The sequence below is a fragment of the Myxine glutinosa genome, chromosome 2 (assembly GCF_964187855.1).
Source record: "Myxine glutinosa chromosome 2, kmMyxGlut1.1, whole genome shotgun sequence".
Lineage (NCBI taxonomy): Eukaryota > Metazoa > Chordata > Myxini > Myxiniformes > Myxinidae > Myxine > Myxine glutinosa.
In genome coordinates, this window is record NC_136262.1 from 167,337,564 (window position 1) to 167,361,819 (window position 24,256).

General features: G+C 46.3%; 1 protein-coding gene across 5 annotated transcripts in view; it reads left to right on the forward strand.

The window, feature by feature from the left end:
• PRELID1 (PRELI domain containing 1) overlaps nucleotides 1–22,870 on the forward strand; it is a 37,614-nt gene extending 14,744 nt beyond the window's left edge. For 4 of the 5 annotated variants that reach the window (XM_078771910.1, XM_068106798.2, XM_068106799.2 and 1 more), the window contains exons 2-6: nucleotides 8,903–9,003; nucleotides 17,140–17,365; nucleotides 19,559–19,672; nucleotides 21,984–22,062; nucleotides 22,201–22,870. In XM_078771910.1, coding sequence (XP_078628036.1) covers nucleotides 8,915–9,003; nucleotides 17,140–17,365; nucleotides 19,559–19,672; nucleotides 21,984–22,062; nucleotides 22,201–22,310 — 618 coding nt within the window. In that variant the 5' untranslated portion in view covers nucleotides 8,903–8,914 and the 3' untranslated portion in view covers nucleotides 22,311–22,870. Of the gene's footprint in view, nucleotides 1–5,528; nucleotides 5,683–8,902; nucleotides 9,004–17,139; nucleotides 17,366–19,558; nucleotides 19,673–21,983; nucleotides 22,063–22,200 lie in introns of those variants that run through there. The other variant, XM_078771909.1, reaches the window with a different exon arrangement.
• Nucleotides 22,871–24,256: the final 1,386 nt, after the last annotated feature.

Consider the following 24,256-nt stretch of genomic DNA (forward strand, 5'->3'; position numbering starts at 1 on the left):
TGGTTCTTCTTCCCTGCGTTCCTCCCAGGTGGTCGTCCCTGAATCTTCGTGGTGCTTTTAGTGCTTCTGAATCTTTGTGGTGCTTTTGGTGCTGGGAGTGAGGCTCGGTGCTGTGAGTGAACGGGACCTCATGTGTGACAGATGAGGGGCGCATCGAGGCCTGCTTCCTGCCGACATCGGAGCCGCGGCGGGTTTGTGCGCTTGGAGCCGTCGATTCCTGACGACGCTACACTGCCAGACAGATAAGCTCGCATTCACCAGTACACGACGAGACATTTCTTTTATTCATTCTTCCTTTGTCTCGTATTTGAAGTGTGTGTGTGTGTGTGTGTGTGTGTGTGTGTGTGTGTGTGTGTGTGTGTGTGTGTGTGTGTGTGTGTGTGTGTGTGTGTGTGTGTGTGTGTGTGTGTGTGTGTGTGTGTGTGTGTGTGAGATAACAAGCATTATGCCTAGGTCCCCCGTCGGTGAAGTGATGTGAGTTGACAAAGTGGAAGACGCACGGCGGCCATCTTGGAATTTGACGTGGCGACCCAATTTTCAATAGCATTCTCCCTTATGCGTAGATACACCCACACACCAGATTAGAAGTTAGTAGTTCGTTTATTTTTCCAAGATATTTCGCTCACAAGGTTCAGACATATATATGGTGGCGGCCATCTTTGATTTTGACGTGGCGACCCAATTTTCAATAGCGTTCTTCCTTATGCCTAGATACACCCACACACCAGATTAGAAGTGGGTACTTCGCTTATTTTTCAAGATATTCCGCTCACAATGTTCAGACATACATGGCGGTGGCCATATTGGATTTTGACATGGCGACCCAATTTTCAATAGCGTTCTTCCTTATGCGTAGATACACCCACACACCAGATTAGAAGTTAGTAGTTCGTTTATTTTTCAAGATATTTCGCTCCCAAGGTTCAGACATATATATGGTGGCGGTCATCTTGGATTTTGACGTGGTGACTCAATTTTCAATAGCGTTTTTCCTTCATGCCGAGATACACCCACACACCAGATTAGAAGTTGGTACTTCGCTTATTTTTCAAGATATTCCGCTCACAAGGTTCAGACATACATGGTGGCGGCCTTCTTGGATTTTGACGTGGCGACCCAATTTTCAATAGTGTTCTTCCTTATGCCTAGAAACACCCACACACCAGATTAGAAGTTGGTACTTCACTTGTTTTTCAAGATATTCCGCTTGGAAGGTTCAGACATACATGGCGTCAGACAGACATGGCGGTGGCCATCTTGGATTTTCACGTGGGTTGCACCCCCCACACACCAAATTAAAATTCAGTCCTTCGCTTACGTACGCACGCACGGACGAACGAACGAACGAACGGACACACGGACGGAGGGGAAAACCATAGTCCCCCTTTCGCTCCGCGGTGCGACGGGGGACAATAAACGAACTACTAACTTCGAATCTGGTGTGTTGGTGTTGGCTTAGCGGTTAGGGTGCCGGGTTGGGATCCTAGGGTCCTGGGTTCGAATTCCGCTCGATCGCTGAATTAACGCCAGGGGGTCAGCCCGTCATCCCGTCATTCAGCCCGTCATCCTTCTGAGGTCGGCAAATTGAGTACCAGGTCACTGGTAATTCCGTGTCGCAAAAGGCGACTAACAGGGTTGGTGGCAGGAAGGGCATCCGGCCATAAAACATTGCTTCAAAAAGGGGACCACGGTGCCCGAAAAAGGCCAACCCCTGCCCTGCGGGGAAAATGGCCTCTGAAGGTGGGGGTAGTTGTATATACAACTTTTTCAGGGCTCTTTTCAGTTCCAAGGGCTCTTCTTTCAGTGTCACCGAACCCTGTATTGCATCCAGTTGTAGTTCATTTGTGGTAATATTCCCGGGGATGGTTTTTAAAATCTCAGTGAAGTTCTTCTTCATCATTACTGTTGCTCCAATTACCACTGGTACAATTTCGACGCCCTTCAGCTTCCAAGATCTCTTGACGAGGTCCTGTTATTTGGTCATTTTCTGTGTGTGTGTGTATGTACGTACAGTCACGTGAAAAAGTAAGTACACCCCATGTAAAGTTTGGACTTTTTCAACATACACCTATTTGATCTTCATTTCAACAATATTGATAGATAAAGGTGATATAATAATAACAAATATCATGAATCATTTACATTTTGTAGTCCATTGTATAATTTAAATAAACATAAATGCAAATTTCGCATGTGGAAAAAGTAAGTACACCCCTACATTTATCACTTCTTCAAATACCTAAAATTAGAATCAGGTGCACCAGCTCAGGCGCAAATGATTAGAACATCGTCAGAGAGGATCTTGGAGGAACCTGTCTTATTTAAACCTCAGACATTTAGTTTGGTTTGCTCTTTGTTGTTGAAGTGTGCAGCGTCACCATGTCTAGATCAAAAGAGCTCTCTGCGGCCTTCAGAAAGAAGGTTATAGATGCCTAGGAGTCTGGGAAGGGATTTAAAAAGATCTCCAAACAATTTGAAATCAATCATTCGACTGTCTGGAAGATCATCTACAAGTGGAGAAGATTCCAAACAACTGCCAACTTGTTCAGGCCAGGCCGCCCCAACAAGTTCAGCCCGAGAGCAGACCGCAAGATGCTGAAAGAAGTCTCTAAGAACCCCAGAATGTCATCACGGGACCTACAGGTAGCTCTTGCCACTGTTGATGTCAAAGTGCACGAGTCTACCATGAGAAAGAGGCTGCACAAATTTCATTTACATGGGAGGTGTGCCAGGAGGAAACATTTGCTGTCCAGAAAGAACATCAGGGCAAGACAAAAGTTTGCCAATGAACACCTAGGCAAAGACCAGCACTTCTGGAACAATGTGCTCTGGACAGATAAGTCAAAGGTAGAGCTATTTGGCCACAGTACCAGAAGACATGTTTGGCGAAAACCAAAGACAGCATTTGACCACAAGAACCCGATACCAACTGTAAAGCATGATGGTGGAAATATTATGGTTTGGGGCAGCTTTTCTGCATCAGGGCCTGGGCAGCTCACCATCATAGAATCCACTATGAATTCTTCATTGTACCAGAGATGCTTTTTTTTTTTTTTTCTTTTTTCTTTTTTTTTTCTTTTTTTTGTATACTGGATCGAGGCTCGTGAAAGAGCTAACATTTATTTCACAAACAAATCAACCAGACAAACAAAATATACAAAAAAGGGAGCGGAAGACAAGATGGGGAGAGAAGGGGAAGCACATGCAACCACAACATTTGAGAGCAGGGAGAAGTGTGGGAGGGAGAGGGCAGGAGGTGTGGGAAGGGAAGGGGGGGGGGGGGGAGGGGAGAGGTATAAAACATAAGGGGACCGAAATTAGCGGGGGTAGAAAAGATCAAGGTTTTGGATGGGGGAGGATAAGAGATGGTGGTGAACAGCTGTTTTAAAGACCTGGAGGGTGGAGTGGGATTGAAGAGAGTGAGGGAGTTTTTTCCAGAGGCGGGAGAAAAGAGGAATGAAGGAGTGAAGGTGGACCTTGCAACATGACTATGACCCTAAATATACCAGTATATCCACCAAGGAATGGCTGAAAAGAAAGAAATGGAGGGTTCTGGAATGGCCAAGTCAAAGCCTGGATCTAAATCCCATCGAGATGTTGTGGGGGTTTTTGAAACGAGCTGTGCATGCAAGAAACCCCTCAAACATCGCACAGCTGAAAGAATTCTGCTTGGAGGAGTGGGCAAACATTTCTTCTAGTCGATATCAGAGACTGATAGAGTTATAAGAAACGCCTACTTGAGGTTGTTTCTGCCAAAGGGGGCAATACCACCTATTAGAGCCAAGGGTGTACTTACTTTTTCCACATGCGAAATTTGCATTTATGTTTATTTAAATTATACAATGGACTACAAAATGTGAATGTTTCATGATATTTGTTATATTATATCACCTTTATCTATCAATATTGTTGAAATGACGATCAAATAGCTGTATGTTGAAATATGTTGAAAAAGTCAAAAAACTTTACATGTGGTGTACTTACTTTTTCACGTGACTATATATATATCGTCACCTTTGTGCCATTCTTGCTGAAGTCGAAAAAACCGTTTACGACATAATCACAAAAAACGTTTTTTTTTTTTTTCAGCCATCTGGATCAGTACTGAATTTAAATTCTGTTATGTGAAGAAAACCTAGATTATCATTGCATGCAATTGTAGAGAAACATGTAACTAAGCTAAATTTATAAATAACAGAGATTATAAATCACCGTGAGCAATTTTGGCTTGGGCAAATCACCGTGAGCAATTTTGGCTTGGGCAATTATGGCATGGAGAAGTGCTCGAGACAATATTTATTGCTCACGGTTCTACCTAAATGCTGACGACCCGTTGGAACGAACGAATGAATGAATGATCGTTTTAAGGCCATTTTTCCCAGCTAGAGCGGGGGTTAGCCTTGCGCGCCCCATGACAATCATGGTTCCCTGTTTGAGGCAATGTTTTTATGGCCGGATGCCCTTCCTGACGCCAACCCTTGGTCACGCTCTTACGATGCGCAGGGATGTGGTGTACCTATTCTGAATCGGGGTACACACCGTAATCATTCATCCCAGCAATCTGGTACTCAATTTGCCGACCTCGGAAGGATGACAGGCTGAGTCAACCCCCCTGGTGTTAATTTAGCGATCGACCGGGATTCGAACCCAGGATCCTCGGATCCCAAGCCGGCACCCTGACCGCTAAGCCAACGCCAGGCTAAGCCAACGCTAAGTCAACGCCAGACCCTTTGGAACGAATAATCAAGAAATTAATTTTTATGATACATTGACTTTGTTTTCATTTATACACTAGTGTTTTAGGTCATCTCTAACCAGGGTTGTAGAGATGGGTTAGGGTTCGTTGAATTTAATGGGAGGAGTCATTATTTCGATGATATACGATGAGCGGAAATGGCACGAACACTCGATAAGCAGAAATGGCATGGAGTTGAACAAACGCATTTTTTTCGGCGAAAAAAACGTGTATAGACATTATATTATGAATTGACAGTAACTCGACACAATAACCAATCACCGGATAACAAAATGTCATTTTCGATAAAATTCGACTTGAGCAAGAATGGCACAAAGGTGACGAGATATATATATCTTATATATATATATATATATATATATATATATATATATATATATATATATATATATATATATATTGTTACGGTACGCGGTTAAAGATGGTATGTTTGCCGAGCGGAGGCTCCGCGAACCGAACAGTTATTCCCCTAACTAAAACCCGATTTACCCCAAACTTTGGCCGGATCGCGCCACCGCTATTCAATCGGGAAAACTCTAAAGCGACCGAATGCAAAGAGGAAGAAGACGTACAGAAGAGTAACTGGGTTTATTATTTACACATATAAGCAAGAAGAAAGCAGTCACGTTTATTTACACTTACAGGGACATGAGACGCAGGTGACACAGTGAAATCTTTAGCTTATACAGACTTATTGTTACTACCCAGGACAGCACGAACAAAACAAACTCACGTACGCAAATGGATGGAAATTGCAGGCAGGAATGACAGGAGGTGGGTGGCTGGAGGAAGGCACGGAGCTGGCTGGAGTTTGATCCCGCACGGGACGTCGGGCTGGACCTCGACGGCCGCCGATGCCACCGATCCTGTCGTGTGCGCGGGGTAGCGGGTCGGAGCTGCTTGGTGGAGCCAAGCCAACGCTGCTGGTGGGGGGTCTGGCGTGACGGGTTCTCTCTCCCTCTCTCACTAACTCCAGGACTCTTTCTCTCTTGCTTAGTCCAACTCTTCCTCACCACCGACAACTCAACGCCACCCCTCCACTCTACGCAAACACTGACCACCACTGACGACCAACCCAGCTCTGACCAAAAAAACCACACACTCCGCTCTTGTCGTAGCTCATCCCGTAAAAGCTCATCTGCCTTTTTGGAACGCCCCAGCTGCGGGTTATATAGGCCCCGCCCCTCAACCTTCGCGAACCTCCTGGATGTTTCTCTCCACACCCTCTCCAAGTCCAACCCCTTGTTCGTGGTTGGTTGAGTGGGGCTGACTCACTCCTCCCCTCTATGACGAGGTGGGGACCCGCCTTTCTTCCCCAACCCTGCCTCGTGGCCAATGGTGGCAATTGTTGGTTGGCAATGCGAATGGCAATTGACGAAAGGGGAAATGGAGGTTTTTTGGGAATGGGAATGAAGGGAATCTATCTTTTTCACTTGGTGCAATGGAGTATTTAAGTTAATGGGAGACACAGCCTTACTCTAAGACACATAATAAGATATAAGCTACTGAACAAGGGTATTCTATGATTAGCTGACGTGTATGCTTTTGGACTAATTACCGAGACGCCCTTTTTACCTTTATACAACTCTGGAGGCAGGAGGGGCCATATCCAACAATGTTCATCACCATCTCCAATATAATACAACACAATCAAAAAAATGCAATCCTCATATCCGCAACAATATATATATATATATATATATATATATATGTGTGTGTGTTTTTGCGCATTGTGTGTGCTAGCTATTTATTGTTAGAGATTGAGACTCCAAAAGAGCTCCACGGTTCCCGTGTATCATTAAAAGCCATTACATTTACTCTCATGTCATTAACAGTCATTAGATTTGGGGAAAAGTTCATACGAAATATGTGGGCAAAGCCACTAGTCTTTGACTGGCACTGTAGAACAACGTGCATCTTCCGTACAAGATCGCAACTGCTCCTTCGCATGTCATATACATGTACATGTCATAGGTCCACTGAGCTATGTGTAGTACTCGTGTGGTGTTCGTGCTACGCACGGGAGGGAGCCCAAATGCAGACGGCCAATGTGTAAACTGTGAATGACAAACCATAAACCAACTAGAACAGCACTCGGTAGAATGCATACCTCCACCAGGCTGAACAGTTTAGGTTTTGTGTCACACTGATCGCACTGGTTACTTGTATCGTACGATTTAACTCGAACGATGAATAATTTTTGATTTTCTACAAATACTCCTTGTCGATGCATCATTGGTGGTTACAGAAATGCAAACCGAGATGGTTTCAAGCTACATCAATGGCCGAAAGACCCTAAGCTTGCCAGATATTGGACAAGGTTTGTCCGAAAACCCAAGTGTACATCGGACCTTCAAAATGTTCGCTTTTGTGCCCTGAACATTTTAAAGAGCACTGTTATGAAACAAGATAGATAGATAGATCTTGTGGTTATCCGCCACGATTGAGAGAGCATGCAATCCCCAGAAACAGCCGGCGCGTGAAACTGTAAGACCATCTCGGCCCAAAGCCCCTCCCCCCCCTCCCCCCACCCCAGCATCATTCCCCCCTCCACTGGGGTGGGACCTCGACATGGCATGACACAGCAAGGACACGGCCTGAAACAGCATCGACATTATGGTGGGAAATGACAGACACAGCACAGCCCGGATACGAGACGAGAGGGCACAGTCACGGTGGGACTTGGCACAATCACAGACAAAAATGACGTCCCATTTCATCCTTTCTCGGGTTAACCCCATAACATACAGGACACCTGGTCAGCCTGCGACGGTGGGACAAAACATTTGTCGCCCATTTTGTCAGAGATGTCTGAGTGTGTCTGGGCGGTGTTGGCTGTCGGAGTATGACGGGTATTTCTGGTGGAGTAATGTAACTGATTTATCAATTAATACAAAATCCCTTATAAACTGTAAATTAAACAGAAAAACAAAACCTATCAATCTGTAGCAAACATGCGACTGCCGTTTTCATCTTCACTGCACTTCCATTGTCACCATCTTCATCTGAATCGTTTGTATAAGGCTTGAAATATACGGCTCCATAATTCCCCCGAAAGAATTTCCATCACTAATTTGTCTTCAGTAGTTTCTACAAAATCCCAATGATAAATTTCAACATACTGGTGGTGGTTCGTGTGCAGCCACCCGGCTGCTGGTTGCATCATTTTTCCCATTGGAGGGAGACCCTCTCTTGTTCAGGCAGTTGGTGCTCCTATGGTTGGCAGCGAGTGCCCCGGAAGCATTGACGGAAAGAGAGTGGCAACCACATGTGGGAAAATTGCATGCTCAGTCAGTCGCCCAGATGGCAGAGCACTGGTACGGTTTTCCAGAGGACCTGGGTTTGATTCCTGGTCTGGGCGTGTAATTTTCCCACATATATCAATTTAAATACTGAGAACAGTCAGAGTTGCTAATTTTGGTGGAATGAATATCAGAATCTGAGCTTGAAATACACTTTCTCTATGGAAGACACCATTTGGATCAAGGTGGGTTCTGAGCGTGACGTCACTGGCAAAAATCGAAGATTGACACTTCAGGGCTTTTTTCGCCAAATTATTTTTCCCTTCAAGTTAGACCTTGATTAATGATTTTCAATGGTTTTCAGGAAAAAAAAATCCGTTTTTTTTTTTTTTAAAGTTTGAACATTTAAACTGTCTCCTTTCTCAAAGACCTAGTGGTGCCTCAATAAGTTTGTCTCTACAGTATGCATCCCCTCCAATTGCTTCCCTCACTTCAAATGGCACCACAGCCGACTCTGCTTGTGAAAAGGGCTGAATGTCACACTCAAATGCTCTTGGACCCTGTGTCCTTATCATCTGAGAAGGTGGAGAGGAGTCTGACAATCCTAGATTGTTTTTTATTTTTTTCATGTACTACTCAAATTTTTATAGAGAAACTTTAATATTTGATTTGATGTATAACTTATCTATTATAGTCTGGAGAGAGGGAAGAGGTCAATCCATAGAGGACTGCATGACGCCTTTAATACATATGCCCATTGATTTCCATAATCAAAACAAATAATATCACATGTCCTTTAATAAATAAATAGTTTATTATACACCTGGATTTTCAAAATGCTTTATGGGCTCCCTTTATTGTTTTATTGATTTTATTGAAGGTTCTCATGTATTCACATTTGCAGCATTCTGCCAACATGAAGTCCTATTCCTGCTTCAACATTCTCACAAGCTCCTGGGACCATGTGTCTTCTGCTTTCTGGCAACGATACCCAAACCCCTACAGGTAGGAAAGAATGTGACTTGACTTGTGAAGTGTGGGCCTGGGGAGGTGAAGGAGAGTGTCATGCAAAGAAAGTAACTCGATTGTCTTTGTAATTTTTTTTGAAATAAACAAGAAGTTTGATATATATATATATATATATATATATATATATATATATATATATATATATATATATATATATATATATATATATATATATATATATATTGTTACCGACGCGGCTTTAGATGTTATATTGACCGAGCGGTGGTGTATTTAACCGCGTCCGAACAGTTACTCCCCGATTAGAACCCGATTCCACCCGACGTTGACCAGATCGCCCCACAGATATTCAATCGGGAAACCTCTACAGCGACCGAAAGAGAATGAAAAAGAAGAAGAAGAAGAATACGAAGGAAGAACAGATTTATTATACACACACAGCAATGGATGGAAGAAGCAGTAACACAGCGAATCGTTAACTTACACTATTCATTTTTACTTAACCCCAAGACAACGAGCAGGACAGGACGTTCACACTTACACAGGGGATAATGCAGGCAGGTAGGGCTGGAGGTGGATTGCTTGAGAGGGAGGCAAAGTCGGGAGGCCGCAGCTCGCAATTCCTCGCGGTTTTGGCGGGAAACCCTCCGTCGTGTATCCGCTGCGGTAGACGTCACGCGCTGGTTCGGCACACCTGCTCCTCCTCTTGGGGTGGAGCCGTCTCCCTCCTTTCAGCGCGTCTCTCCAAAGCTGGTTTCCTTGCCGAGTACCTCTCCTCTTTGGCTTGGAGCGTTTCGCATCTCACCGCTCCTCTTGGTGCAGCCTCTTTGCTCATCTCCCCGGGTCATCTCCTAAGTCATCTCCCAAGGCCTCTCATAAAGCAGTCCCTTACAGTCGCTTTTATCACCTCGGGTGAAATCAAGCCGCCGGCTCCGAGGGCACGCCTACCGGGTCGCTCACCGCGGTGTTGATTGGCTGTTAGGGCTGGTTCACTCCTTCCCTCTTATGACGAGGTGGAGACACGCCTTTCTTCCCCCAACCCTACCTCGTGGCCAATGGTGGTTGAAGAAAACCGCCCAAAATGCGGAAGGCAATTGGAAGGGAGGTTTTGGGGAAATTGGAAGGGCCTACGCTTATTTTGTTTGATACAATGCAAAGTCAATCTAGTGGGAAACACATACTTAGCCTACATGGAATAAGGAAATACACTATTTAAAAGATATATCGTGACCTGCGTGTAAGTTTCATGGAATTAACTAGGACGACGGCTGCGACCATTATTTACATTACGAGGATGTTACCATACTTTTGTAACGTTCACATTGTAACGTTTCCACATTCGTTACACTTCCTCCAAAACCGTTACACTTCTCAAATTCGTTACACACTTCTCAAAATCGTTACACTGCACCCTCCTTTCTTCAGGCCCGTGCCGGGCCTACTAAACTTTAACTTAGTGTGACACGTAGGTGTAATTCCCTCTACAATTAACCTGACCCTGAGTGTGACAATTTTAAAACACAAATAAGTATGTCCCCCTATTGCATTGCACCCTGTCTAACAGACTCAAGCCCACAGCTAACCGAATTACGGAATTATTCTCAAACTATACATTTACGGTGGGGAGCATTATTTACAATGACGTGATTTCTTATTTACAACGCAACCCAGGACCTGTGTTTTTTTCTTCTTTTTTTTTCTTTTTAGGGAACAAGAGAAAGAAATTCCTGTTGGGAGGGAGGAGACAGCACGCATTGCATCGATGCACCAGTACCAATACCACCAAAGCACCCAAAAGCACCAAAAGCACCACAAAGCACCAAAAGCACCACCCGGTGCGCAGTCACCATGGTTCATAATAAACACAACAAAACAACTGGTGGTGGTCTTCTCTTTCTCTGCTGGGCCGATGTTCTTCCCGACGTCTTCTGGCTTCATGCGGCCTAGTTGGAAATAATAAAAAGCACAACTTGTGTCCATTTTTATTTAGGGCCTCAGGGGCCAACTAAGGGTGGTCCACCTGTTTGGCATAGGTGCCACCTTACCGAGGTCCGCAAGCAAGATTCCCTGGCCACTATGGCCGGTCTCCAACAGAGGTGCCCTGCCCCAGAACCTGGGGTCCATCAAGTGGTACTTGGCCGCAGAACAGCGATCCATAAAGTGGTACATCAACGCAATGCATGCTGGTTCTGGGAATCTCGGGCGCACAATGGCCACCTCACGCACGCTCCCCTCGGCACCCAATGGCGCACAGGTCATGTGGGAGACAAAAGAAAGACAATTGAGCGAGGGGTAAGGTCACAAGGGTACACGTCAATAAGGCAATGCAAGGCGAAATGCGTACGGAGGGCGAAGTGAGAAAGCTCGTCCCTACCGTACGTCACCCCCCTGTCACCTACCCTACCCTTGCCCTTGCCCTTACCCCATATGTACAAAATCTACACATTACCAATTCGTCACTACTGTCACGTCTTCCCCATATTTCCCCTATACCAAATTCGTCACCACAATCCCTCTACTTCAAAATTTGCCATCCCCAATTCATCATCAATCCTCATAAGGAGGGAGAGATGGAATTACGCACAATGTCACACCCACGTCATGATGCGTCTCACAATCCAAACATTTGCATCATAAAAAATAATCAAAACATGGCATGGTGTGGAGTACCTGTCACCTCAGGTGAGTGGATGCAGATGGTGCGAGGAGATCCTTCATCCTAACTATTTTCTAAATGACTTTAACACACTTTACACTACCCGGGGTCTTTCCCTGCCAATCCATTGGCCAACTTACACTATGGGTTCTAATAACCAATTCCCATTGACCAAACTGTGGTGCTTCTCCATTTGGGGTCTCACTCCCCCGATTCATCTCCCGGTGCTCTAGCACAATTTCTGGGCTGCGACGTGTACCTCTCCCAGCAGGTCTACCCACCTGCACACCTCCACCACTGCAGTTGCCACCCGAGCTTACCTGCTCCTCACCCTAACCTATCTAACTGGGGACAGCCCCTCCTGGCTCTGTCACCCCACTCGGTGCCCTCTGGCACTGGGCTACCCGGGTCCGTCCTCCGGATCCTCGGGCCCCATCCACAACAACTACTACAGGCTCCCAGAGCCCACCTGCGGCCTCACCTGGCCGACATCCTCACAGTGGTGGAGTGCCCAAACCAACTACACACACTAACAGGCTACACGCCCAGCCATTTCCACAACACTAATGCACCCATCCACATACCATTCTGCCACCCGCACCACAGATGCCAATATCCAACCACAATTTACCTGTACCCTCTACCTAACACTTACACTACCCGCCCCGGGTATCCGTGATGGGGGTCCACTCTTCCCCCATTCACACCTTCGCACCATCCACTCCACTCCACAATTTCCACCATTCTCACTCCACGACCATCCATTCCAATACTCCAGATATTCCACACTACCATTTATTCCACACAGCCACATACACCTGTTGTTGCACACCTGTGCCCTCACTCCTGGTGCCACCTGCACCCTCCTTTCTTCCTGGACCATTTGGTCAACACAACACGCAATCACCACTACTCCCTCATACACTGCTCCACACACCTGTTCAGTTGCACACCTGTGCAATCATACCTGTTCCATTCTCACCTGTTCAATCCTCACACACACGGCATCATCTCAGCTAACTACTCCCCTCTGAAACTTGCGCTTCCCAGTCGTCCCTTTAAACTATTGCGCTCCCACGTCATTATAATCCACACTAATCTACCTGCGTCCCCACTACAGGTATCAGTCACTAACTAAACTTAACGTTACCTAATGTCATCTTCGCTAGATCCCTACAATTATCCAAGCCCTCCCTGGCTCGGTTGTCATAGCCACCCCATAAACTATTGCGCATTTGCCCCACCTGTGAGGGATGGTGGATTTGCCATCCCACCACATCGGGGGTCTCTCACTATAAATTTTGCTTACCAAATTCCAACCAATTCAAAAATTTTCCATTTACTGCCAATTCTACCCACTATTACAAATTTCGTTTCAAATCACTACCATCATCATCCGTCTACTTATTACATCCTCTCGGTGCGCCAATTCACGTCTACAGCCCGGCTTCGTACAGCCGAGCAATGAACGCGGATTCTTTTGTGCCGGCGGCTGGATGCGTCCCGCATTCGGGGCAGGGGCGGGGGCTTACCCGGGCCGAGATCCCACGCACCACCTCGGCGTGGAGCCATCCAATGTCCCGATCTCGACCTGCCGGCACGTCTCAACAAAACGTGGTCGCCATGACGACCCTTCCTATCCAGCTGCCCGCTCCGCCTAGTGGAGCCCGGACGCGGCCGTTCCAAGTGAGGCACAGCGTGGATCGCGTACGGCGGTTCTTTCGAAACCGCCGTGGTTCGGATACCGCTGGTCCTCGCGGCACGCGAAGTTGCCCGACGCGCACCGAGGGCCCGATTCGGCTATAAGTCGCCCTAACCGCTAAACCGGTTACCGTCGACGCTTCACCTGGACGCTTACATGCATACGCTACCCCTTTCTTGCTCATACATGCAGCCGTCTCCCTGCTCTTGGTCGTACCTTCTCTAACACACCTCGGTACACTCATTCCGCTCACCGACTTGGTCACACACCTGACCACCGAACACCTTGGCACACATTCGTTGGTCGCACACCTCACCAACACACCACTTCGCGCCCCCTCCTCGGTCACTTCCTCTGTGACAATCACAGGTGTGCTCTCATTCGCACACCCAACCACGTGCCTCACTACCAACTCAAATGTGCCTTCCCACACACGCTCTACCATTCCAGGTGTGCATCCTTCCATTCCAGGTGTACACCCTCGCTCACCTGCCACAACCAACTCACGCTCCGTGTCACTCTCACTACTCTCACCTCCACTCTTGACAACGCACTCTTTCCCCATGCACCCGTCCGTTACACACCTTTCTCGCGCACACTCTCCCGCACATTGTCCCGTTACACCCTCTGTAACACTCACCACAGGCATGCATTCTCCCTTACTCTTGACAGCATGCGCTTTCCCCATGCACCCGTCCGTTACACACCTTTCTCGCGCATCCTCTCGTGCACACTTTTTCGTTACTTCCTCCGTAACACTCACCACACCGCGCTTCCCCGTGCTCCCTCGCACACGCGCTACGACCAACTCACTCCTGACGGCACACTCACTCCTCGGCGTGCACTTTTTCCTCACACACCCCATGGTCGGACATTCTCGCACACCTCTTTTTTCGCACACCAGACCTGTCGCACACTTCACCAACAGCCTTTCACGAACACCCGGATCCAAACCAATCCCCAAGCCGACCGAAGCTTTCCTCACATCATATACATTGCCACTCACCTCCGTACCTCATCTCCGCACCTCCTTTGCCACCTGCAAACTCTTTATTTGGTTAGTGAGCATCACATTATGAGTTGAGCACCGACCTTGTACATATTCCGCTATCTCCTCCTTTATTTCTCTCTTAGTTTCTGTCCGTCTCTTCTTAATTTCACTCACCTCTTCTTCCACTTCCTCTAATTTTTGTTTAACCTCTTTTATTTCTCGGTGCGTCTCCTCAAGTTCGTCCTCTAAGGCTACCGTGACCGTCTCTATGTGCATCCTCACCTGCCGGTCCTTTGTCTCCATTATCTCTGTCACCTCGTCCACCCTCATTGTCAGTTCCTCCCGTACCATCTGACATTGCCTCTGTGTCGCTATTAATTCGTTTTTAATTTCTTTTTGTGTCGCCTTTAACCCTCCGAGTACTGCAGTGTTCCTTTGCACCTGCTCCACTAATTTCGTTTGTCCCTCCGTCAGCTGTTCCACCTCCTCCGTCAGATCTTCTATTCCCCCCTGTAACCTAGCCGTATTATTTCTCACCTCTTTCTCCATACGCTTCTCCCCTCGCTTTACCTCCTCGCGTAGCCCCGAAACCTCCTCACTTACCCCTCGTCGTATTTCCTCCATCTCTTTTGTAGATGCCACCCTCATCTGTCCCAATTCATCCCTCTGAGCATCCAGTTTGGTTTCTACCCCGATTTTCACCTCCTCTATCTGCTCTCCCATTTGTTTAATTTCTCGGGCGGATTGCTCCCCTATCTCCCGTAATTTGTCCTCCATCCTATTTTCTAACCCCATTAACCCATTTTTTACCCGCTCTAACTGATTCTCCTGGGCAGCCATTCTATTTTCCACCCCCGTTAACCCATGTTTCACCCCTTCTATCCCATTGTCTAACCCCTCAAATTTCTTGTCTAATCTCTCACCGGTACCCCTCGCTTCGTCCCTCATTACCCCCAATTGCTCACCCTGAGCATCCATCCGGTTCCCCATTTGTCCCATTTGCCCCATAAGGGCCCCCATCATTCTGCTTTCCATTTGTTCCATACTGTCGTTTTTTTTCTGCATTTCCACCATGAATTGGGCCATGAAGGCTTGTATTTGGGCCGCGCTCATTGGTTCCGCGACCGCCTCAACCACGTGCGCGAGAGCGCCATTTTGTGCGTCTGAAACCTCCGCAACCACATTGCCATTTTTCTCCTCCTCCCTTTCCTCCACATACATTTCCCCGAGGTCCTGGGTCGATTCCACCCTGTCTATCTCTCCCACCGACATCCGATCGCCTTGATTGTCCATGGCGCGATCTCAAAATTCGGGTTTTGCTTTATAAAACAAAATAAATTTCGGCAGCTTGTAATTTTGAGCGCGTTAAGCGCGCTTCGGGTCCGATTTCGGGTCCTATCTCCCTCCTCGACGCCAATTGTTACTCTAATAGTACAATTGGTGTTCCAAAATTTGGGCCTAACAAATTTAGTCCCAGGTCCGAATCCAACTCCTCGACACCAAATGTTACAGACGCGGCTTTAGATGTTATATTGACCGAGCGGTGGTGTATTTAACCGCGTCCGAACAGTTACTCCCCGATTAGAACCCGATTCCACCCGACGTTGACCAGATCGCCCCACAGATATTCAATCGGGAAACCTCTACAGCGACCGAAAGAGAATGAAAAAGAAGAAGAAGAAGAATACGGAGGAAGAACAGATTTATTATACACACACAGCAATGGATGGAAGAAGCAGTAACACAGCGAATCGTTAACTTACACTATTCATTTTTACTTAACCCCAAGACAACGAGCAGGACAGGACGTTCACACTTACACAGGGGATAATGCAGGCAGGTAGGGCTGGAGGTGGATTGCTTGAGAGGGAGGCAAAGTCGGGAGGCCGCAGCTCGCAATTCCTCGCGGTTTTGGCGGGAAACCCTCCGTCGTGTATCCGCTGAGGTAGACGTCATGCGCTGGTTCGGCACACCTGCTCCTCCTCTTGGGGTGGAGCCGTCTCCCTCCTTTCAGCGCGTCTCTCCAAAGCTGGTTTCCTTGCCGAGTACCTCTCCTCTTTGGCTTGGAGCGTTTCGCATCTCACCGCTCCTCTTGGTGCAGCCTCTTTGCTCATCTCCCCGGGTCATCTCCTAAGTCATCTCCCAAGGCCTCTCGTAAAGCAGTCCCTTACAGTCGCTTTTATCACCTCGGGCGAAATCAAGCCGCCGGCTCCGAGGGCACGCCTACCGGGTCGCTCACCGCGGTGTTGATTGGCTGTTAGGGCTGGTTCACTCCTTCCCTCTTATGACGAGGTGGAGACACGCCTTTCTTCCCCAACCCTACCTCGTGGCCAATGGTGGTTGAAGAAAACCGCCCAAAATGCGGAAGGCAATTGGAAGGGAGGTTTTGGGGAAATTGGAAGGGCCTACGCTTATTTTGTTTGATACAATGCAAAGTCAATCTAGTGGGAAACACATACTTAGCCTACATGGAATAAGGAAATACACTATTTAAAAGATATATCGTGACCTGCGTGTAAGTTTCATGGAATTAACTAGGACGACGGCTGCGACCATTATTTACATTACGAGGATGTTACCATACTTTTGTAACGTTCACATTGTAACGTTTCCACATTCGTTACACTTCCTCCAAAACCGTTACACTTCTCAAATTCGTTACACACTTCTCAAAATCGTTACAATATATATATATATATATATATATATATATATATATATGATTGCTTGATATATATATATATTTAATCTGCTGAGATGAGGCTAAAACATGACTCATAATTATATGCATGGAACAATTTGCAGTAAGCATGTGCTGAGTGAAGATGTGTTGGAACGTGAGGTGACCACTGACTGCAAGCTACGCACGCGTCGCCTGCTCTCAAAGACCAGCTGCCTCCCTCGTTGGGCTGAGCGCTTTTTCCCCGGAGGTTCGCTCCGCCCGGCCTATATTGTGGAGGACTCTGTGGTAGACCCACATCGTCAGACACTGGTCACGCACACGTGGAACGTCAACCATGCTCGCCTCATGGTGAGATTGTTACGTTGCAAAATTGTCACCATCAACAAGATAATTAAATATTTAATGTGGTATTTGAATGGAAAGTTAGACTTTCGAATAGCCATTGAATTATTAAATGTTTGAAAGCCATGTGTTCAAAGTTCTACAAACATGCCAGATAGCACCCTGACCTAATACCTGTTCAGCTTGTACTCCTCCAGTTCAAACTTTTTACTTTTGAACACAGCATTGTGTTTTGGTGAAAGCAATTCTCAGCAATCTTTGCTCAACTTTTGGGCTTTACCATCAGCCTTATTTGGATATGGACAACTAACATTGCTAAGGAATGCATCTGTGCCACAAATGTTGTGCCCGCTATAGGTTAGGTCGTAATTTTGGGAATTTGTCCAGGATGCAACAACTCGTCTACACTGAAATAAACTGTGGGATATTTAATTCCCACCAGCTTTTGCAAACAGATGGGTCTCCATCTGATTGTCAATCCAAGGTATGGAATTGCCTTTGAGGTATGGAGTTGCCACCAGGGTGATGCTTTATAGCTGGGCTGGGCTGAGATTCGAGCCCAGACTAGACAGATATAGGCGAGTGCAGCATTTACGCTACCAGTAGCCACATGCTGCAGACAAGAATAGTTATACTGTATAGCATACGGCAATTAAAACATGCATGTCCATTCACTTGTGTTACTTTGCGTTCCAATTTACTTAAGTTACCTTGGAGCATCCAACAGCAAATGTAACATAAAACAAAAAAGACATTTTCTATCAAAATATGTTAGCAATTGATTCTGGAGATCAAGCCACTATCGGGGATGGTGATAATTGATAAATATACATCTTCACAGACTATAGCTGCACTTGCCTCCCCTCCTTTGACCCATATTCACACATTTAGTTGAGTTGTTTCCATACGGCTACAGGCTAAAATAATCAGATGGTTTGTACCTGCGGAAATTGATTCGGTGAATTTGCGTCAATGGATAGGAAATATTTGTGGTACAGTATAGGTTTCCTTCATCGCTTTGCCCTGTAGACATGTCTGTCCATTGCCATCCTCCATAACAAATAACCGGGATCATCTCTCCATTATGTAATGACCATTACATGACATAAATAGTCCGGTCAATCTAGGTCCAAAATTGCCTAACCTCGACAAAATTGTAACAGAAACGGGGTTTTCTCTACACACCCCCAAGCGCCTGCCAAGCAATATATAAAAATATAGATAAATGTAGGTGGGGCAAAATAAAGAGTTTTTACAGAGTATTGGTGCTGCCGCACAGTTTCTTGTCAAAGGGTGATACTGGGCGGTTTGCCATTGCCGTCAGTCAGGCAGGGCAAGAATTTGAAATTGGGCCAGGTTGCCGGTGATATCTCGCAAACTCTTCATGAAAGTCCCTGGGGGATCTTTAACGTCCACCAACTAATACTGGCAGATGGGACGTCCAGCTTAACGTCCATCCGAGGGGGTGCACACACATTGATGAATCACCATGCCTGCAAAAACACCACGATGACAGTTTATTGCTGGATCAAGATTCAAACCTATGATCGACAGCTCAGAGACAAGTGTGCATAACTCTGGGCTATCATAGCGGCTTTTATAGACAAACACATGTGGTGTATGTGATTTGAATCTGGATTTCCCCATGCGTTCAGATGGGAATGCTAACAAGCCAATGCAAATCATTTTTCAATTGTACGTTTCCTGGTGTTGGCTTAGCGGTTAGGGTACCGGCTTGGGATCCGAGGATCCTGCGTTCGAATCCTGGTCGATCGCTGAATTAATGCCAGGGGGGTTGACTCAGCCTGTCATCCTTCTGAGGTCGGCAAATTGAGTACCAGCTTGCTGGGATGAATGATCCCGGTGTGTACCCCGGTTTAGAATAGGTACACCGTATCCCTGCGCATCGTAAGAGGCGACTCAGGGTTGGCGTCAGGAAGGGCATCCGGCCATAAAAACATTGCCTCAGACAGGGAACTATGATTGTCATGGGGCCCGCAAGGCTAACCCCTGCTCCAGCGGGGAAAATGGCCTTAAAACGATCATTCATTCATTCATATTCATTCATTCATTCATTCAGTGCAGTCCAAACAATGGTGAGAGAAAAAACGTTTGCAGAATTTTTCTGAACCCACTCATACAAACTCTTGTAAGGCTAATCAGATATCATGGGTTCTTAACAAGGTTTGCCTCCATCAGGTGGTGGAAGAGAAATGTGAATATAAGGTGCATCCAGACAACTGTGCCTGGACACTGGTACACCGGCAAGCTTGGATTTCCTCCAACATTTTCGGCTTTTCTCGTGCCATACAGGCAAGTGCATATGCAAAGAATCAATGTATATGGGATACGCTTTGGTAAGAGCGGAATACGTCAGTGAGGATTTGAATAGTGTTGATATGCGAGGCTGATGAGTAAATTTGGTCAGCCTTGTAAGAGGTGGTTGTGGAGGAGATGGTGCAGTGAGTGGTGATGAGGCAGAGAGTAAGACTGGGATAGGGAGGAGGAGGTAGGTGATGGATAGATGTTGTTTGTTAGAGAGAGGGCCAGGTTATGAGAGGTGGAAGGAGGATGAGGGAAGAGTTTTGGCAAGTGGTGGCAGATCCTGAGTGGCAGTTGGTATTTCCAAAGTAGAATACCAACTACCTGCTCTTAATGTGCCAGACAGATGTTCCAGGAAACCGAGTAAAATGTGAAGCTTTCTGTGAGGATCTGGATACTTGAGCGTGTCCCATGCCGGTAATTTGTGAACCTGATGTCGTGAGGTGTTTTAGGGCGTTGAGTAAAAGGAAGGCTTGTGGTCCAGATGGCATTAAGTCTGGTATTCTGAAAGAGTTCTGTTTAGAACTTAGTAATGTTTTTACTAGATTGTTTGTTACTTTTGGCTACTCGTACTGTTCCTATTTGTTGGAAAAAGTCCATCATTATTCCCGTGCCAAAAAAGGTTCACCCAAGGCAGCTTAATGATTATAGAACTGTTGCCCTCACCTCCATCTTGTGTAAATGTATGGAGAAATTGATGGTGAAGTTTATAACATCAGATGTAACTCCTAAACTGGATCCTTTACAATTTGCATACAAAGCAAGACGAGGTGTTGAAGATACCTGGCTCAGTTTGCTTCATCTAATCACAAGTCACCTGGACAAGAATGGAACCTATGTCCGTGTGTTATTTATCGATTTCTCATCAGCCTTTAACACCATGCAGCCATTTACCCTTCTGAAAGTGTTGAGTGACCTGTGCCTGAACCCCCATATCATACTTTGGGTGGAAAGTTTTTTTACCAGACCGTCCTCAGCAGGTGAGGGTGAATGGTAGCTTATCAAAGTTATCAATATTGAATGCTGGTGCTCCACAAGGCTGTGTATCGTCACCTCTACTGTTCAGTTTGTACACCAATGGATGTGTGGCTCTTAAAGAAGTTTGTAACTTTTTTCTTCCGCAGACGATATCACCATTGTTGGCTGTCTTTCCGATCAATCATCCTTTGTATCATACCTCGATGAGATTGACACATTGAATAAGTGGTGTGGGGACTTTTGAATAACAACTCTGAATGTGGACAAAACTAAAGAGATGATTTTGGACTTTCGGAAAGGTCACAATCATGAACGTGTAACCATAAATGGTGATAAGGTGGAAATTGTTAGCAAATTTAAATACCTGGGCACCATTATTGATAACAAGCTAACTTTTGATGGAAATACTGATGCTGTGTACAAGAAATCAATGCAAAGATTGTATCTTCTCAGGAAGTTGAATTCATTTGGTGTTAGCTCACGTGTGATGCGGATGTTAACAAATTCCTTACTGATCAGCGTTTTGTCATTTAATTTGATTTCCTGGTACAGTTATCTAAATGTGCGGAATAAGTCACGATTGAGAAAGGTCATTGCACTGGCATTTAAAGTAGGTGGGCCTTCAACGAGTCTGGAGTCTCTATACTTGCGGGCACTGAAAAGGAAGGCTGTGTAGGTGTGTACCGATGAAAGTCATTTCTTGAATGGACTTTTACAAAAAAACTGCCATCAGGGAGACGCTTTCGTGTAAGGAGGATGAAGAACATTTTCAAAAAGTCATTTGTACCATGTGTAATTCAAATGCTAAATTCAAATTCCTAGCCATTTTGCTGTTTAGTCCATCTTCCATATTTTATATTTATTTTATATTTTATATCTTTTTATTTCGTTTTCTTATTCCCTTTGTGTTTTATGTTTTATTGATGGTCAACTTACGGTGTCACCAAATAATAATTTCCCTGAATATGGGACAATAAAGATTTATTATTATTATTATTATTAACGTGTCTTTTTGAGGCATGTATTTCCTGGTATAATGTACTTGCCAGTTACACTGAAGCTATGAACTTGTAGTTTTGCAAATGTGGTTCTCTTGTTGTCAATGTGTCAGGCATGAGCCTGACGATTTCTTTATTTCTTTTAATGATTTCAAACAATTTTCCTGCTGGAGCCCATGTCCTCTGATGTTGCTATCTTTGCATGTGGTTGTCAGGCATATAATGCAAATTGTGCTCTAAGGAATGGAAATTGTGACTGCAAATGCAAATACTGCAATACTGTGACATATACTGCAAATGCAAATTGTGTCTGTGATGCATTTCAGGAGTTTGGTTTGGCTCGATTTAAGAGCAATGTTACAAAGACCGTGAAAGGCTTAGAGTACGTCCTTTCTTCGCTGCACGGTGAGTTTGGGGTCTTGTTGCAAAGCATTTCTGTGGACCGATTAACGTTGCAAGCATCTGCTTGTGAAAGCACCTCCGGCAGATAATCATAGTTGTTGCTTACCTTTTACGCTCATTTCTCACCTCTCCCTGGAACAGGTGAACAGCCAACCCGCTCACTGAAATCCACCGCAATGGAAGCAACAGAACGTGCCCGCAAACGTGCGAAAGATATCGCATCCAAAGCGAAACCACAGAAGTTTGTTTGATAACGTGTGCTCTGGCAGCACCAGCTGGCCTCTGCCCTGCCAACCACCTATGTCAATGCTGGAGCTTTGTATCTCTCCTTTTAACTTTATTGGAAACTTGTAATTCAAAAGCTAGACCACCACTATTTTTGGCATGATTGCATTTAATATTTTCTGGTATAACTTGACTGTAAATAAATACACAAAGGAGCTGTTTTGCACCTTTTTCGGTACTTTAGGAAGGCATGCTGCAAATGGTGCCAAGATAAAAAGTTTAACATTCCTCAGTTGGTGTGATCACAATTTGAGTGACTGTTGAAACCAGGTTGCACAATCCCATCATATGGGTAATGTGTATGTTTTCTATTTTGGATTTTTAAAAATACATTTTGTGTGAAATAATATCCTGCTGTTATTTCTTTTCTGTGATGCATTATAGAATTGGAATGATTCACCCATATTTGTGTATTTATTTGATCATCAATAAATGCATAATCTATCAAGGCATAGTTATAATGTTTAAATTATATTGTTCCTTTGATATGCTTACTTAAATAAATCATTATATGTGTGGTGTTTAAGTTCTGGAATGGAGCGCTCTAGATGTTGGCTTGTGCAGTGCCTCCGAATTCCTTCGCAGAGATTATAAAGTTGGACACGTCAGGAAAATTCTGACGTGTTTGTTACGAAAAGTGTCATGGAGAAACTTTATCAGTGTGTAGAACACTGGGAACGCCCTCCGAGTCTTGGGAAAAACTGGATCGTTCCAGACTTTGACGCTACCACGAGAGGCAAATGACGAGGCCCCATCCGAGTGCCGATCCGTGTCCATTACATGAACGTCATGCTCCAGAGGTACAGCTGGTGTTTTAATAATGGAAGCCTCACATTCTGCTTCCAAAGGAGAAGTGGGAGGGGAAGGAGGAGGAGGTATGCTAATATGGAAGGGGCTTCGCGTTCTACTGGGGGCAAAACTGGTATTTCACCAGTTGAAGCTTTGCATTCTGAATCGACCAGGTCCAGGGTTGTTTGTGACTCAGAAATTGTTCACACTTCACCCTGAGCAGGGAGAGGGATTATAGTGGATTCTATGTTAAAATCCATGGTGCTCGTGGCCACGGGAGTAGTCGATTTTGAGGTTTTTTTTGTTTTGTTTTTTGTATACAAGGTTTGGAGAACACCCAGCGAGGCCTTAATCGGGGCCGAGTGAGCAAGGCTTCCGCTGCCGAAATCCAGCGTGGCTTGGGCTATTTTGCCCCTGTTTGGAGAACACCCAGTGAGGCCTTCATCGGGGCCAAGCGAGCAAGGCTTCCGCTGCCGAAATCCAGCGTGGCTTGGGCGATTTTGCCCCTGTTTGGAGAACACCCAGTGAGGCCTTCATCGGGGCCAAGCGAGCAAGGGCGTGTCGGGACCTGGTTCACGCCATTGACCGAGTGGTTCGTACCAACCGGAGCTGTTTTCGGATGACGTGCTGATGTCCTTGGACTTCGCGCCAGGCTCTGGGCCGACGTGGTGTGGTGCTGACCGGGCAAACGTGGAGTGGTGCTGACCGGGCCGACGTGGTGTGGTGCTGACCGGGCCGACGTGGTGTGGTGCTGACCGGGCCGACGTGGTGTGGTGCTGACCGGGCCGACGTGGTGTGGTGCTGACCGGGCCGCCGTGGTGTGATGCTGATCGGGCCGCCGTGGTGTGGTGCTGACCGGGCCGACGTGGTGTGGTGCTGACCGGGCCGACGTGGTGTGGTGCTGACCGGGCCGACGTGGTGTGGTGCTGACCGGGCCGACGTGGTGTGGTGCTGACCGGGCCGACGTGGTGTGGTGCTGACCGGGCCGACGTGGTGTGGTGCTGACCGGGCCGACGTGGTGTGGTGCTGACCGGGCCGACGTGGTGTGGTGCTGACCGGGCCGACGTGGTGTGGTGCTGACCGGGCCGACGTGGTGTGGTGCTGACTGGGCCCCCGCAGCCGT